Source organism: Crotalus tigris, unplaced genomic scaffold (genome assembly GCF_016545835.1).
Source record: "Crotalus tigris isolate CLP2741 ecotype Arizona unplaced genomic scaffold, ASM1654583v1 scf7180000019553.37968852642:3898890, whole genome shotgun sequence".
NCBI lineage: Eukaryota > Metazoa > Chordata > Lepidosauria > Squamata > Viperidae > Crotalus > Crotalus tigris.
Window position 1 is genome coordinate 1,206,798 of NW_024097591.1, and position 17,045 is coordinate 1,223,842.

The 17,045-nt window shown below is 47.1% G+C and overlaps 2 protein-coding genes across 5 annotated transcripts; one reads left to right on the plus strand and one right to left on the minus strand.

The window, feature by feature from the left end:
* The first annotated feature begins 610 nt into the window (after positions 1-610).
* LRRN4CL (LRRN4 C-terminal like) lies at positions 611-13,263 on the plus strand. Of its 4 annotated transcripts, none has more exons than XM_039363525.1 (6): positions 618-1,188; positions 10,192-10,216; positions 10,559-10,612; positions 11,417-11,491; positions 12,665-13,014; positions 13,097-13,263. In XM_039363525.1, exons 3-6 carry the CDS (start codon positions 10,562-10,564, stop codon positions 13,125-13,127), a joined length of 507 nt encoding a protein of 168 aa, XP_039219459.1. In that variant the 5' UTR covers positions 618-1,188; positions 10,192-10,216; positions 10,559-10,561; the 3' UTR covers positions 13,128-13,263. The 4 variants fall into 4 exon arrangements, with proteins under 4 accessions (XP_039219457.1, XP_039219459.1, XP_039219458.1 ...); XM_039363524.1 differs by lacking the exon at positions 618-1,188 and adding an exon at positions 9,125-9,587; XM_039363526.1 differs by lacking the exon at positions 618-1,188 and adding an exon at positions 9,129-9,587 and having other exon boundaries at positions 13,121-13,263.
* A 953-nt stretch (positions 13,264-14,216) lies between these two features.
* Positions 14,217-16,275, minus strand: LOC120317072 (zinc transporter 1-like). The gene is made up of 2 exons (XM_039363346.1): positions 15,514-16,275; positions 14,217-15,055 (listed from the first exon to the last, which is right to left on the minus strand). Exons 1-2 carry the CDS (start codon positions 16,049-16,051, stop codon positions 14,340-14,342), a joined length of 1,254 nt encoding a protein of 417 aa, XP_039219280.1. The 5' UTR covers positions 16,052-16,275; the 3' UTR covers positions 14,217-14,339.
* Positions 16,276-17,045: the final 770 nt, after the last annotated feature.

Sequence of the window (17,045 nt, forward strand, 5' to 3'; positions counted from 1 at the left end):
AAGCTCGCACAACTTCTGTTCCACTGGTTGATTTGTTCTCACTTTCAGAAAATTTCTCCTTATTTCTATATCTATTTCCTTGATCAGTTTCCATCCGTTATTCCTGGTCTGGCCTTCGGCTGCTTTGGAAAATAGGTTGACCCCCTCTTCTCTGTGAGAAACCCCCCCCTCAAATATTGGAACACCACTATCTTGTCTCCCCCGGTCCTTCTCTTCACTAGACTAGCCATGCCCAGTTCCAGCAACCGTTCTTCATATGTTTTAGCGAATTAAGTGTCTTTAGTTTATTTAACACAGTGGTTCTCAACCTTTCTAATGCCGCGACCCCATAATACAGTTCCCCATGTTGTGGTGACCCCCCCACCACTTATACATCACCGGGTGCCAGGGGCGTGGCCAAAGAAAAGGGGGAAAAAATGGCGGACAGCCTTGTTTGGCGACCCCCGTGAAATGGTCGTTCGACCCCAAATGGGGTCCCGACCCACAGGTTGAGAACCACTGATTTAACAGAACAGAATTGGAAGGGACCTTGGAGGTCATCTAGCCCAACCCCCTAGACCATTTGAGACAAAAGGCTGTCCAATTTCTTCTTTAAAACTTCCAGCGATGAAGCACCTACAACCTCTGGAGGCGGAAGTTTTATTTTTTTATTTATTTTTTTGCCGAGCAGATTCACGGCAGACGGGAGTGTGCAAACAGTTCCTTATAAGGCATGCTTTGCTTTCTTTGCCCAAACACCTGCAGTGGCAGGGGCTTTGGAGGCAAGGCCAATATTTTTTTTTTTTTTTAATGCAAAACAGAAAACCCACCCCTTGGCTCTCCTTTCCCTGCTTCTCACTGGCTGGACCCGCTTGTAAAAAGGGGAGGGGATGAGGGATGAGTAAGATATTGGATGAGTAAGATATAAAGTTTTTCTCTGGGAGCGAGTCTTAGCACAGTCCGTCTCCGTGCCTTGTAAAGGGAGGACAAAATCCTGATTTAGCTGCTGGTGGCCCAGCTGGGAAGGTGATGCTCAACAGAGCTTGGGAGAAAAGCTCATTTTTTTCCCTGTATTTTTACAGAGAGGGGGGGATCCCCTTAATGCTGGACAGCTTCTTCCTGGATTCCTGAATTCAATTCCTTCACTCGTGCTTGCATCCCGAATTATCCTTCCCTGAAATTTGAGCCGGATAGCGCCGAACACGACAGGTGAGACATCATCGCTCTGTTGCCGGTTAATTCGGTTGCTTTTTCCGATGAGTTGGGCACTTGCAACCATTATCCAAGTGGTGAAGCCCGGATCTGAAAGTCCCACAGGGATAATTGGAAAAAGCCTTTGGCATTACAGGGAGTCCTCGACTTAACGGCCATAATTGGGGCTGGAATTTCCTTCATTAGGCAAAGGAGTTGTTAAGGGAATCGCAGCCAATTTTACGACCTTTTTGCAGGCGTTTCTTGACCCAGCTAGGTAATATCATCAGTGCTGGAAGGGAGGGGGGATTGGGGAGAGAAGGTGAAAGAAAATGGGAGGAATGGGGGAAGAGGAGGAGGAGGAGGGGGGGGGATTGTGGGGTCCTTGGTGCTCTCTGAGCTTGGTTGTTTTCTTGCAAACATTTCATGACCCAACTAGGGAACTTTATCAGTGCTAGAAGGGAGTGAGGTTTCCAAGGAGGAGGAGGAGGATAAACAGACATTGAGGTCCTTGGTGCTCTCTGAGCTTGGTTGTTTTCTTGCAAACATTTCCTGACCCAACTACAACGATCATAAACCCAAAGCCCTGGCTGACAGCCACTTTAATCAGTGCCGCGGTCACGTCAAACGGTCGCTAAACGAATTGTTGCAAGTAATGCCTGTATATCAACTGTGCCTTTTGTTCCCTCTTTCGTCGTCTTCTCCCTAGGAGCCATGCAAGCTTGGACGCTCTTCCCCATCATGGCTTGTGTCCTCCTGACGCTCTGCCCCCGGGGGTCCACGACCAGCATGGGCCACCCCCTGCCCAAACCCCTCCAAGGCCAATACACCCCTCACCCATCGGGTAGCCATACCCCGCTCTCCGGACCGGAGAAAAGCTCTCCGGCGGCGTCCGACAATTACGAAGACTACTACGATTATTACGACAGCTTTTCAACCACCAAGCCCCCCAGTTCCAGCTCCCCGGGGCCGCTGACCCCCTTTTGTGCCTACGACCGCTGCAAACACCTCCAGGTGCCTTGCGTGGAACTCAGCCAGCTGAGCAGATGTTTGTGTCCTGGCGTCACCGGACCCGACGTGGCCCCGGACCCTCCCCGTTTACGAGCTGTCCACGTCAGCGAGACCAGAGCCAGCGTGCACTGGTGCGCCCCTTCTTCCACGGTCCACGATTACTACCTGAAGTACCAGCTCCTCGGTGAGAACTTCATTTCAGGGTCCCCACTAAACAGCACCGTCCGCTTCACGGTGGTCCCTGGCCTCGTCCCTGGAACCGAATACCTCCTCTGTGTCGTCGCGGCCAACCGAGCTGGGTCCAGCCCGACGGACGAGGGCATTCGAGAACATGGGCCCTGCCGGCGGGTTCAAACCCCGGCTCATCAGAGGACCTACGTCTACATCGTGGTTGGTTTGGCCTCTGCTCTCATCCTCGCGGGTGTCTCTGCCCTGCTTTGGCATTTCTATGTACGGAAATCCAAGCCCGTTCAGCACGGATCCTTGGATAACATCCTGGACGGAGAGGCGAGTTCGGGACACTCCGGAACCACCAACAGCTCGTTCCGGACGGAAGAACAGCTGTGATGGTGTCGCCCCATCGTGTCCTGTTTGGGACAACCGCAGAGTATCTTTCTGCGGAGGGGACACTGAGGCACAATCCTGGACTGGCTGCGCAAAAGGTGGAAGGCAAAAGGGATCCGATGCCGGATGCTCAGAGCAAAGCTGGACGGCCGTTTTCAAAGCAAATCGATCCTCTTTACCCAGGCAGTTCTGGACTTATGACTGTTTGCTGGGCGGCTGTTCAGCGTTGCGGCGGCATTGAAAAGAAGCGACTTATGACCCAGTCCTCACGCTTAATGACCGTCCCAGCATCCTCATGGTCACATGATCAAAATTCGGGCGCTTGGCAACCGGCGTGTATTTAAATGAAGGGGGCAGCATGCGGAGTGACGTGATCGGCACTTGTGAGCTTTGCAGCAGGCTCCCGACCAGCAAAATCAGTGGGGAAAGCTGGATTCACTTAGTGACTGTGTGATTCATTTAGCAACTGTGGCAAAAAAAAGGTTGTAAGATTGGTCTGTTTCACAGCTGCCCTGCTTAGCAATAGAAATTCTGGTCCCAATTGTCATTGTAAGTCGAGGACTGCTTGTGTTCTCCCTTTCCTTCCTTCCTTCCTTCCTTCCTTCCTTCCTTCCTTCCTTCCTTCCTTCCTTCCTTCCTTCCTTCCTTCCTTCCTTCCTTCCCCTCCCTCCTGCTCTTTCTTTCTTTCTTTCTTTCTTTTTCTTTCTTTCCTCCCTCCCTCCCTTCTCCTTCCTTCCTTCCTTCCTTCCTTCCTTCCTTCCTTCCTTCCATCCATCCATCCATCTTCCTTTCTTTTCCTGATGGCTGCTAGTTCTTGGAATGTAGGGGAATTTTCCAATCCAGATGTTATGAATAATGTTTATTTATGTATTTATTAGCTTTTTTTTCTCTGTCGTTCTCTCTCTTTTAATCATGTCAAGGTACAGCTATCCCCACCCTGGTACCCTCCTCACAACAGTGTGAATTGATGACAGGGCCAGATGGGAAGACCACACAAGAAAATGGAATGAGAGAAAAGGGATTGACTGAGGGGGGGGGGAAATCTGTTTGGGGGGGGCAGGGCAGCTATGTCCTGTCTGTTGCAATGATTGAAGGTGCTTTGAAGAAAATTTGCTATGTTTGGGCATCTGTTTTAGTGGCTGGCTAGCATCTTCAGATCTATAAGCGCTCATCCTTGGGGGTTGGACTAGATGATCTCAAGATCCTTTCCAACGGTTAGATTCAGTGACTCCTTAGCAAGGGATATTTTTATTTTCTACCAATTTGGCATTTAGACACTGCCAAATTCTATCCTTCTGGTCTCCAAGTAAGAGGGAAAAACTCCACTTTGAACATCTAAAGAGTTACCACTGGCTAGTCTGGACTTTGGGTGCACATTTCATTGGTCTGTCTCGGTACGAAGCCAGCGGCTTCCTTTCTGCTTATTTAACAAGCCTCTATTTATTTTGCACAATGAGGACTAGACTCTTATTTTTGCTTTTAGGAGAAAAGCCATAGCTCCGTGCGCGGTTTGGAAAAAAATTCCTCTCCAGTGTTTGTCTGTTGTGGAGACATTTGTGGTTCCACTTGTCCTTGAGTGGCTTAATCATTTAGCTGTAAGAAATATTTTTGTGTGTCTCTTGTGTGTGTCTGTGTGTGTGCGCGTGCATGGGGTTGGGCCCCCACAATGCTATTCTCTCCGTTTGGCCTAAAAAGCAACTTTCTGAGCCTAACCAACAACTTTAAGAACCACCCTGTCAACGGATGTTTCATTTTTATTGCTGGGGAGACATGGGGAAGAATAAAATTGGGTTTAAATCTGATGTCTTGGCTTCTTCTACTGTTGCTTTCCTCCTACAGGGCCTCAGAAGAACGAAAAGAAAAGGGGTGGATATTTTTTTGAATCGGGGAGAATAAAATGGGGCTTAAATCTGATATCTTGGGTGTTTTTTTTTTCTGTTGCTGCTTTTCCTCCCTCAGAAAAATGATGAGGAAAAAAAGGTAAATTTCCCCCCAGCCGCCCCCGATCCTTTCCTATCCGTGTCCCAAGACTGCAGTTTTTAACTTGTGGCTGAATTTGGCCAGCTGTTCTGCCTCCTCCAGGAAAATTAAACATTTTCCAGATGAGAGAAGGGACGGCAACAACTGAAGATGCCCACCGTTCAGTCTGTTTGGGACAATTTGTACCCACATTCCTTGGGGTCTGTCTTAAATGCCTCTCTAACTTCAAAACCAGATGTGCAACAGATTTTTTTTTTCCCAGCTTCGTTTCCCACCCTTTCCTTCTCTCCCCCTGACTTTTCCATGTGTTGCCTGTCAGCTTTAAAAACATTGGTCCTGCGGATGTCCAAAAAGAGTCCACACAAAATAACTTCAGAAAGATGATCTTTGCAGAGGGAATCGGATGAGAAGTTCTTTAATCTATATTTACCAGAAAAGGTTAAACAAAAAACATTCCCCTGCAAAATGATTACTTTTAAAGCTGGAGGGTGGCCTTCGGTTCACAGAGCATACCTCAAGAGGCAGAACATTTTAATTTTCCATTCCTTAAGGGTGGGAATGTCTTTAACTTCCTTTTGGAGTTTATGTGGTGCTGAATTTTTAAATCACAAGGGATAGGCTTGGATGGAGAGATAGAGAGATGATAGATAGATAGATAGATAGATAGATAGATAGATAGATAGATAGATAGATATAGAGACAGACAGACAGACACAGAAAGATAAATAAATAGAAGATAGCGATAGATATACAAAGAGAGATGATAGATAATAGATAGTAGATAGATAAACAGAGATAATAGATAGATAAATAGAAGATAGATATACAAAGATGATAAATAGAAGATAGAAGATGATAGATAGATAGATAGATAGATAGATAATAGATAGATAGAACATAGATAGGTAATGATAGATGTAGATAGAGATAGATGATAAATAGATATAGATAGATAATGATCGATAGATAATGATAGATATAGATAGATAATGATAGATAGATAGATAGATAGATAGATAGATAGATAGATAGATAGATAGATAGATAGATAGATAGATAGAAGTTCACAAAAGGGGATCACTTGACTCTGGGACTCTGCACCCGTCATAAATATGGAGTCAGTTGCCCAGTGTCTGAACTCTGATCACGTGACCACGGGGGTGTTGCAATGGTCGTAAGTGTGAAAAATGGTCATCAGTTGCTTTTTCCCCAAGCCGTTGTAACTTCGGTCACTAAACGAATAAGGATTGCTTATAAAAGACCCTAAAATAAAAGGATCACCCAAAGGTGGCTGAGACGGTCTTATCTGAAAATAAGACCCAGTTCTTGTGTACAAAAACATCCCCGACACGACCAAACAACGGCTTCCAAGAGGGACGCTAAGCAGGACATCCCACGCGTGGGTTCTGGGCTCTTGCCAGCTGCAAATGCGTCAACCGGAAAAGGATTATAGGGTTTAATTTTGGCTGCTCCATACAAGCTAACCCTCGGCTGCTTTGCTGCTCTAAAAATAATAAAAACCCTGGCTTGGAAATGAAGACCAGGCATGATGCACAAAAGACGATTGATGGCCTTGCTCAAACCCCTAGGCTTGACCACGGCAGGCACGTCTATGTTCAGGGCGTAATTTTATCTGTGTTGATTCATTCGCTCATTCATTCATTTGATCCTTGCTCTCCCGCTTAGGTAAGCTGAGCTGGAAGGAAGGAAGGAACCAGCCTGGTGCATTGCTGGCATTTTTGCGGTTAGCTCTTGGTAAACAGTCAGGGGACACGCCAGGGATGGGATGGGGCTAGCAGGGGCTGAATGTTGCCCTTGTTCGCTCAGTCTCGTTGCAGTCCGCAGCTCAGCTGAGCAAGCGGCCTTGTTACTCCCCTTTCTTTCAGACCTCTAATTATATATATATATATATATATATATATATATATATATATACATACACATACACGAAGTAAAGGGGAGGGAGGGAGGAAAGAAGAAAATGGAGAAAGAAAGAGAAAGAGAAAGAAGAGGAGAGGAAAGAAAAGGGAGAAAAAAAAGAAGGGGAGAGAAGGGAAGGAAAGAAAAGGAAAGGGAGAAAAAAGAAGAGAAGGGGAGGAAAGGGAAGGAAAGGAAATGAAAGGAAGGAAAGAAAACGAGAAGAAAGAAAGGAAACGAAAGGGAGAAAAGGGAGACAAGAAAAAAGAAGGAAAGGAAAGGAAAGGAGGAAGGAAACGAAAGGAAAGGAAAGGAAAAATGGAAGACAGGAGGGGAGAAGGGGAGAGGAGGAGAAGAGAAGAGAACCAACAATAACATAGCATCAGATGCACACCAGCCCAGATCACTTCTTTAAACATTCATTTATGTTTTCAGGGTCTCAGATTTTAAAATAACCATGAGTTTTAAAAGGTTTAGGTAGCCTTGGGGGGGGTGTCAAATGGCTCTAATCTGTGTTTTGAAGGTCCCATTTGGATTTACTGGTGTGGGTGGCTGTTGAGATGATAAGGGAATAAGTAGAATAATAGAGTTGGAAGGGACCTTGGAGGTCTTCTAGTCCAACCCCCTGCTCAGGCAGGAGACCCGATCCCATTCCAGACAAACGGTTGTCCTATCTCTTCTTAAAAAACCTCCAGTGATGGAGCACCCACATCTTCTGGAGGCAAGTCGTTCCTCTGATTAATTCTTTTCACCGTCAGGAAATTTCTCCTTCGTTCTAGGTTGCTTCACCCCTTAGTGAGTTTCCATCCCTTGCTTCTTGTTCTGCCTTCAGGTGATTGGGGGGGGGAGGTCATAAGCAACTTGGAAAAGCTTGGAATAAAAAAAAAATGCTGAAATGTGCATGGAAAAAATTGTGAGAATTGCACGCTGGGCGGGTGCAGCGCTGTGCAAGCCAGGGGGATAATTATTCATTTTATTTATATGTCTTCTTTCCAAACCATCCATTTCCCTGAAAGTTTTTCTGTTGTTTTAATGATTATTCCACCGACGTTATGTCTTACGGGGTAAAACAAGGCTGTTGGGATGAAGTTGTATGAAACAGGGAGATTTGTGTGTTCAAAGCTGGACGTTTGAGTCTCGTTCCTCCAAATAACCCCTCTGTTTATGTTCGTATGGATGTTTTTCCTTCTCGCCTTTGGATTTCATTCCTTGCCAGGCAATCGTTCATTTTTTTAAAATTTTTAAACAGCTTTGCATTGTGTAATTTCCTTCTCCTCTGCCTAAGTCCAACGTGATGACAGGCAGCAATTAGGGAGTAAAGTTGAGGGATTCAGGAGGGTTGAGAATTTTTAGACATAAACAGTCTAGCCTTGGAGGATGAGCAGGCGGTGATCTCGTGTTCTTGCCTGTGGATCCCTGCTCAGTTGATTGCTTGACAGAATAACACAGTTGGAAGGGACCTTGGAGGTCTTCTAGTCCAACCCCCTGCTCAAGCAACAGACCCTGTGCCCATTTCAGACAAGTGGCTATCCAGTCTCTTCTTAAAAACCTCCTGTGATGGAGCATCCACAACTTCTGGAGGCAGGTTGTTCCACTGGCTAATTGTTCTTGCCGTCAGGAAATTTCTCCTCAGTTCTAGGTTGCTCCTCATAAATGGAGGACTGGATCATAAGTCACCTTTTTCAGTGCTGTCTTGACTTCCAACTGTTGCTCAACACATGTTTGCAAATTCAGGAAACACAACCCCCCCTGAAGGTGGAACTTTCAATGGTCATTAAATGAATGTTTGTAAGCCATTTAGGATGGAAACCGTCTTTACTGGAAATTCCGATGTTATCTTTGCCATATTTTAATCCCCTCCAGCAGTGGAAAAACAAGCAGGGAAAGACAAAGATACAATCACACCCAGGTCAGCAGCTTGCAAGATGCTGACCCTCCAGATTTTGTCAAGAACACGTCAGATTTGGCTCAAAGGTTTCCAGCTCCCGCTTTTCATCTTTCTGGGGAAATGGCTGGAAAACGCCCCAAACTGAGTAAAAACAACACTTGGGAAAAATTCATCAGCCCCTAAAACAGATAGAAGAGAAGAGAAGAGAAGAGAAGAAAGAAAGAAAGAAAGAAAGAAAGAAAAAGAAAGAAAGAAAGAAAGAAAGAAGGAAAGAAAGAAAGAAAGAAAGAAAGAAAGAAAGAAAGAAAGAAAGGAGCAGGAGAGAGGGGAGAGGGAAGGAAGGAAGGACAGGAGGGAGGGGAAAAGAAGGAAGGAAGGAAGGAAAGAGAAGGAGGGAGGGGAAAGAAAGAAAGAAAAAAGGTGGAAGGAAGGAAGGAAAGAAGAAAGAAAGAAAAAAAGAAAGAAAGAACGAAAGAAAGAAAAAGAAAGGAAGAAAGGAAGGAAGGAGCAGGAGAGAGGGGGAAGGAAGGAAGGAAGACAGGAAAGAGCGGGACAGAGGGGAAAGAAAGAAAGGAAGGAAGAAGAAAAGAAAAAAGAAAGAAAGAAAGAAAGAAAGAAAGAAAGAAAGAAAGAAAGAAAGAAAGAAAGAAAGAAAGAAAGAAAGAGGTAGTTCATTTACACCGGTGGGTCCGAATCAAAGCAAAACTGTTGGGAGAACTACGCTAATAAATCATATTTTCCCAAAGATGCAACGGGATTTCCCTGTTTCGCTTCTCCTCCAAGGACCTTCTCCAGCTCTGTGTGTGTGTTTGAACTCAGAACTTTGGGGTGGTTGCTTAGGAACATCAGATCTTCTTCTCCTGAGCTTCAGCCCACAAGGGAGCCTCCATCAAGCTGTCTTCCCCCCACTCTCTTCATTGACCTGCCCCCCCCAAGAAAGCTTCTCTTGTGGGGTGAACCCTTTCAACCGGTCACCCCTTCTCCTTCCGGGACCCTCAGCCGAGCGAGGGACGGCCATGAGCTCTAACTCTTTGCTCGAAGTGAAGATCCTCTTTTGGTGAGATGAGAAGGAGATCCTGGGTGTGTGTGTGTGTGGGGGGGGTTGTCCTCTTCCAGGAGAGACCACTGAAGGGTGGGGAGGGTCACCCCCCCCGCCCCCCGAAAAAACCTTCCGTAAGGGCAGTTTGAACATTTAGAAGGAAGTTAAGGAGAGGCAAAGCTCTCCAAAAGTATGGGAGATGCATGTTTTAAGTTCCTCCTTCTTGGGAAAAAGGTGGGGAGAGGTTTGTGTAGGGGTGTGTGTGTGTGTGTGTGTGTGTGTGTGTGTGTGTGTGTGTTTAAGACTGATGAAGCTGCTTTTAGGGCTGCTAAAATTTGTTTTCCTGTCTTCCTAATTCTGATTTTGAGTAATTGGTGGGAATTTTTTGGATGTTTTCAGTTCCATTCTTATCCTTATCCTGGATCTTTTCTTGACTGACTTCCTTCCTTCCTTCCTTCCTTCCTTCCTTCCTTCCTTCCTTCCTTCCTTCCTTCCTTCCTCCCTCCCTCCCTCCCTCCCTCCCTCCCTTCCTCCTTCCCATCCATCCATCCATCCATCCATCCATCCATCCATCCATCATCTGGTAAATTGATCTTCCATCTTTTTTTCCCATTTTTTTCAGAGGTTCCTGAGGATCCAGGGTTCGGGTAAGTCACCCATCCTGCTATTCTATTATTTCTTATTCTATTCTATTCTAATTTTTCTCTATTCTATTATTTCTTATTCTATTCTATTTTTTCTCTATTCTATTCTATTATTTGCTATCCTATCCTATCCTATCCTATCCTATCCTATCCTATCCTATCCTATTCTATTCTATTCTTTTGTAACTCTATTCTATTCTATTCTATTCTATTCTATTCTATTCTATTCTATTCTATTCTATTCTATTCTATTCTATTTTTTCTCTATTCTATTCTATTTGTAGATTACCCACCCATTATAATTCTGTGTTATAAACATGGATTCTTATTTTTTTTCCCCCCCAGTTCATGCAGCTTAAGCAGCTCTTGGAGAAAAGATTTCCGAACAAACTTGACATTGTGAGTTGTGGTGCAGCCGATCCAGAAGGGCGGGGAAGGGCTGGGTGTAAATCCGTCAGTGGTCTGAACGGACCTCAAACATTTCCTTCCGATCCCAAATCCAGACTGGGAAAATCTGTCTGAAGTTAAACCAGCAGCCCCTTTTTGCTGGTTTCTCGCTTTCCATGTTTGACCTCAAAAATCAGTCTCCTTTTGGCAAACCGCTCCAAAGCCCGTGTTTAAGCCGTCCTAAAAGAATTTTTACAGTCCGAGTGGTCCTCAATTTACGACAGTTTGCTTAGTGACCGTTTGAAGTTATGACGGCACTTTAAAAAAAGGGACTTAGGAACGTTTTTGACACTTTAATGACCGTTGCAGCACCCCCTCAGGATCAGACGCTTGGCGACTGACTCAGATTTATGACGGTCGCAGCGTCCCCGGGGGGGTCACGTGATTCCCCCTTTTGCGACCTTCTGATAAACAATGGGGAAGCAATAATAATAATAATAATAATAATAATAATAATAAAGTTGGAAGGGACCTTGGAAGTCATCTAGTCCAACCCCCCTGCTCAGGTGATTAACAACGAGGCAATTCACTTAACAGAAAGGACTTTGAATGGGGCCAAACTCACTTAACAAGTGTCTCGCTGAGTGGCATAAATGTTGGGCTCCTTTGTGGTCATTAAGTCGAGGACTCCTGTAGCTGGAGAGATGAGTGTCTGGGATTCCCTCCCTTTGCTTCTGCTGACGAGGGCGGCTGACGGACCCTCGCATTTTCACGACAGCCTCTGTCCTCTTTCCCATCACTTTTTTTCCTCTCCAGACTGGCGAAGTTGCTGAGAGTGGAACCTTTGAAGTGGTTCTGCCACAACCCGATATAGTTTTGCATTCCAAGAAGGTGAGAAGGGGACTTGGGGGGGGGCTTTTGAAATGGGACTTTATGGGCCGAACCAACGTTGAACTGTGGGGGTTACTTGGTGCTCCCTGCACTTGGTTTTTTCCTGGCAGACATTTCACGACCCAACTAGGTAACGTCGTCAGTGTTAGATGGGACGGGGTGTGTGAAGAGGAGGAGGACTGTGGGGTCCTTGGTGCTCTCTGCACTTGGTTTCATGACCCAACTAGGTAACATCGTCAATGTTAGAAGGGAGGAGGAGGAGGAGGAGGAACAATGTGAATTCCTTGGTGCTTTCTCAGCTTGGATGTTTGTTGCAGACATTTTATTACCTAATAGGTAATGTCATCAGTATTAGAAGGGAGAGAGAATTAGCAGAGAGGAGGAGGAGAAGGAGAAGCAAGAGGAGAAGCAAGAGGAGGAGGAGGAGGAGGAGGAAGAAGAAGAAGAGGAAAAACAAGAGAATAACAGACTTGGAAGGGATTTTGGAGGTCTTCTAATCCAGTGTTTCTCAACCTTGACAATTTTAAGGCATGTGGACTTCAACTCCCAGAATTCCACAGCCAGCAATGCTGGCTGTGGAATTCTGGGTGTTGAAGTCCACATGCCTTAAAATTGTCATGTTGAGAAGCACTGTATCTAATCCAATCTCCTGCTCAAGCAGAAGACCCTAGTTCAGGGGTAGGCAACCTTGGCTCTTTTATGACTCGTGGACTTCAACTCCCAGAATTCCTGAGCCAGCATGGCTCAGCTTGGAAACCTCTCCCTTTCCCTTCAGCATGGCTGGCTTAGGAATTCTGGGAGTTGAAGTCCACGAGTCATAAAAGAGCCAAGGTTGCCTACCCCTGCCCTAGTTCATAGGTAACACCATCAGTTCTCTCTTTATACCAAAGTATCTCCTAACCAAGGAACTACCAAGAACATCCCAGTCAACACTGAGAAGTTGACCCTGACCGGTCTATAAACTGACTGGAATCTCCCCAAAACTCTACCATCCTGGTTTTCAGAGGAATAGCATGGTTTGTTGAGGGAAGCTTGGCTATTCGCCCAACCCTTCCCAGACGGAAGCCTTGGGACTCGCTCGCCCCTCAAGTCTGGGACCGGCCAATCTCAGAGGCGCCCAGACTTGAGGTGGGAAGGGATGGAGAGCAGACCGTCTTCCTTCTCCCCACCCAGGATGGCGCTGGCTACGTGGACACCGAGGAGAAGATAAAAGCCATCTGCGAAGGCATCAAGAAGCACCTGAAGATCAAGTCCCCCAAGAGCAGCGTGGTGACCAAGAAGCTCCTGCTGAAGAAGGAACAACAGGGTCATGCGAGTCCGAAACCGGAAGCGAGGCCGGAAGTGAAACTGGAAGCGAAACCGGAAGCGAGGCCGGAAATGAAGGTGGAAGCGAAACCGGAAGTGGAGGCAGAACTGACAGAAGGAACCCTGAAAGATTCACCAGATTCTCCAGAAATGGAAAAGAAAGCAGAAGTGCTCCTCTTGACTGAGACCACCAATGATTTAGAGACCCCCGTCCCCAGGTAATAAGGTGGTGCCCCAAGGATTTAAAAAAAGGGGGGGTTCCTGTCCTCCAATGACCCCCACCCCCATCCCAAATTGAAGGGAAATGATGTCTTGTTCCTGCAGCATGTGAAGGACTTGGAGGGCAGATCGTGATGGGGTCATCCGAAAGGAAGAAGACGCCTGGGTGATGCCTGATGTCTCTCTGTCTCCTAATTTCCCATCCTCACTGCGGAGGATGCGCGGTTAAAGAAAAGGGAAAATCCTTTTGCTGTGGTGTCTTCCATGGGTTTTTAATTTTATTTCTTTCAGGGGAGCTGGGGAGGAAGGAAGGAAGGAAGGAAGGAAGGAAGGAAGGAAGGAAGGAAGGAAGGAAAAGGAAGATGGGAGGGAGGGAGAGGGAAGAAGGAAGGTGAAAGGGAGGGAGGTGGAGGAGGATAGGAAGGAAGGATGGAAGGAGAGGGAAAGAGGGAAGGAGGGAAGGAAGATGGGAGGGAGAGAGGGAGGAAGGAAGAGAAGAAAGGAAGGAAACAAGTAAGAGGGAGAGAGAAGGAGGATAAGGAAGGAAGGAAGGAAGGAAAGGAGGAAGGAAGGAAGGAAGGAAGGAAGGAAGGAAGGAAGGAAGGAAGGAAGGAAGGAGAGAGAGAATTAGATCAGCCAAACCAGTTAGACTAGACAGGATTCATAACCAGATGAGCTAAATGTACTTTATTGTAAATCTCTGTTAACACAATTGTGCAAGTCCGCGATTACAACTCTCCCGCCTCCTCCTAAGAAACCAGGCCAGGCCCTTTTTCCTTCACTCACTCCCTTCCTGAGGGCTCAGCTGTCTCTTATCTGACTAGTCCTCTCCCGAGGTCTTTCCCACATAACGCTGCACTTACAGAACTAAACCCGGTTCAAACATGGTTGCCCCCCAGGACAGGAAACCACAGAGAAGACGGACCAACCGGACAGATTTGGGAGCTCAAGAGATTTACAGCCTGGGGTCCTCACTCTGACTGGATGAGAGCATGAAAGACAGCTTGGTGACTTCCTTCCTTCATTCATTCATTCATTCATTCATTCATCAATCAGACTTCTTAACCACCCATTTCCTAAATGGTACAAGATCTCTTCTCTTCTCTTCCCTCCTCTCCTCTCCTCTCCTCTCCCCCTTTCCCCTCCCCACCCCTGCCTTCCCTTCCCTTTCCTTCTTCTATCTTCCTTTCCTTTCCTTCATCTATCTTCCTTTCTTTCATCTATCTTCCTTTCCTTTCCTTCTTCTATCTTCTTCCTTTCCTTTCCTTCATCTATCTTCCTTTCCTTTCCTCTTTCCCTTTCCCTTCCTTCTTTTCCTTTCTTTTCATACCCAGGTCTCAAACTCCAGCATCTCTGCAGCATCTGCACGCAGCTGCCTCTTAGCCGGTCCTTGTCCGGACCCTTCCCGACATTCCTTATTCGGGCACATCCCCAAGTTCGGCTCCACCGTGACGGCGTGGATGCCATGTTCGCAGAACACACCCTTGACCCTCTGAATCACCGGCCCAAAAGCGGCCACGTCAAGACACACCACATGGGCCGTGGCCACCAAACGGCCACAGCCGTCCAGCTGCCAGACGCGGAGCTGCTGCACGGCCACCACCCCCTCCGTGGCCTGGAGGTGTCTCTCCAAGAGCCACAGATCCAGGCCTTCTGGCATGGCTTGGAGGAGAACCAGAGCCGAGGCCCTCAAGGCGGGCCAGATCAGCCACAGGAAGGCTACGGCAACCACCATCGCCAGCCCGGGATCCACGTACAGCAGCCAACAATCCATTGACAGGGCTGGCAAGACCTCAGACGTTACCCAAAGCTGACACGGATCCTTTGGGCAGGGTTCAAGGCACATGGCGTGTCCCGGGCAGGGAGTCCACCAGAGGTAGATCAGGAGAGAATGCAGGAAAACCGCCAGGGGTCCAAAACAAGCCATCATCCATCCGAGATAAAGAGTCCGCCACGGTCCCGTGGCCAATGCAGGATTCCCTTCCTTCTCTCTGACCAACCAGGTTTGTCTGTGGTTTGAGGATCCGTGGCCCAGAAGATCTGTTGGAGGAACAGAAGGAAGACTAAGACCAGCTTAGTTTGAATTTAAGACACAGTTCCACTTGTGGTATAGGTCCTCCTGCTTGAGCAGGGGGCTGGACTAGAAGACCTCCAAGATCCCTTCCAGCTCTATTCTATTCTATTCTATTCTATTCTATTCTATTCTATTCTATTCTATTCTATTCTATTCTATTCTATTTTCTATTCTGTTCTATTCTATTCTATTCTATTCTATTTTCTATTCTATTCTATTCTATTCTATTCTATTCTATTCTATTCTATTCTATTCTGCATTCTATTATCTATTCTATTATATATTCTATTCTATTCTATTCTATTCTATTCTATTCTATTCTATTCTATTCTATTCTATTCTATATTCTTTACTTTTCTATTCTCTATTTTCTTTTCTATTCTTATTGTATTTCTGTTCTATATTCTATTCTGTGCAAATTTACCTTCCATTTCCTGCTTCCCCATTGGCCCAAACCTTTGTTTGCTACAGCAGGCTCCGACGTCCAGCTTAGCGGGCGCTTTGCAGGGCAAAACCTCCCTGACCAGGTGGATGGGGATGGCCAGGGCCCCGATGCCCATCAGTGCCAGCGGGTGCTGGGTCAGCCGGGGCTCCACCATTCTCCGAAGGGCCTCGGCCAGCAGAGCCAGGCACAACGCGCTCAGCAACACGGCGCTGACCAGGGTGCCGACGACGGGGGCTCGCGACCACCCAAATGTGTTCTTCCAGCTGGCGTAAGCACCGGCCGCCGTGCCCAGCCGGGCGTCCATCAAGCAGACCGCCAGGGCCAGCGTGCCTTCCAAGGTGTGGAAGGCGCAAGCCTGCAAAAGCAGCGAGGCCGTCACGCGGCTGGCCACCATCTCCGCCAGGAAGAGAGTGACCAACAGGTAGAGCTGGCCCAAAGTGAAGTCTGGGCTGCCCACCAACCAGGAAGGCAGGCTGGCGAGGGAAAACTCCGGCGTCTTTCTCAGGTGGGCTGCCATCTGCAGCTTCCGGTCAGTTCTTGGTAGACCCCTCGTTCGGTGCCAAGCAGTGCCAGGGTCTCAGCCTTGCAGCCCACCCATTGTGCCTCTCCTGGGTCCTGGCCTCTTCAGATCAACGCCTGTGGGCCTCTTTGCTGCTGTGTGTCTCTTCCCAGCTTCTCATTCCCAGGGGGATTTGGTCAGCAGCTGCTGCGGGGAGTCCTGGCACGCAGCCCTGGCTGGGATTCCAAGAGGCCATTCTCTTGTGATTTCCCCCTCTTTCTCTTGGACCCGTGCCCGGCCATCCACCAGCTGCAGAAAGGCGGCCAACCTTATCAGTATGCATGGGAGTCTTGCTAGGAGAGGAACAGGCAGATCCAACGGGATGTGGAGGGGGGGTTTGAAGTTGATTTTGGTTTTTGTTTATTGCACTTAATGGTTTAGTGTATAGCATTTATGGAGGTTGTGCAATTACTGATATGCAACACTAATAACAGAATCACAGAAGAGATTCGTGGAAGGGACCTTGGAGGTCTTCTAGTCCAGCCCCCTGCTCAAGCAGAATAATCATAGAATAACGGAGATGGAAGGGTCCTTGGAGGTCATCTAGGCCAGCCCCCCTGCTCAAGCAGGATACCCGACACTGTTTCAGACAAATGGCTGTCCAGTCTCTTCTTGAAAACCTCCCGTGTTGGCACACCCAGAGGTTCTGGAGGTGAGCCCTTCCAGGGATTGATTGTTCTCACTGTCAGGGAATTCCTCCTTCATTCTAGGTTGCTTCTCTCCTTGATTAGTTTCCATTTTTTGCTTCTTTGCTTCTTGTCCTGCCTTTGGGGGACCCTCCCCTTTGGAGGGGGAAGCCCCTTAGATATTGGATATCTAATATCTAATAAAACCCATTTATATATAATTTAAATAAACATCAGCATAGATAGATAGATAGATAGATAGATAGATAGATAGATAGATAGATAGATAGATAGATAGATAGATAGATAGATAGAAGATGATAAAG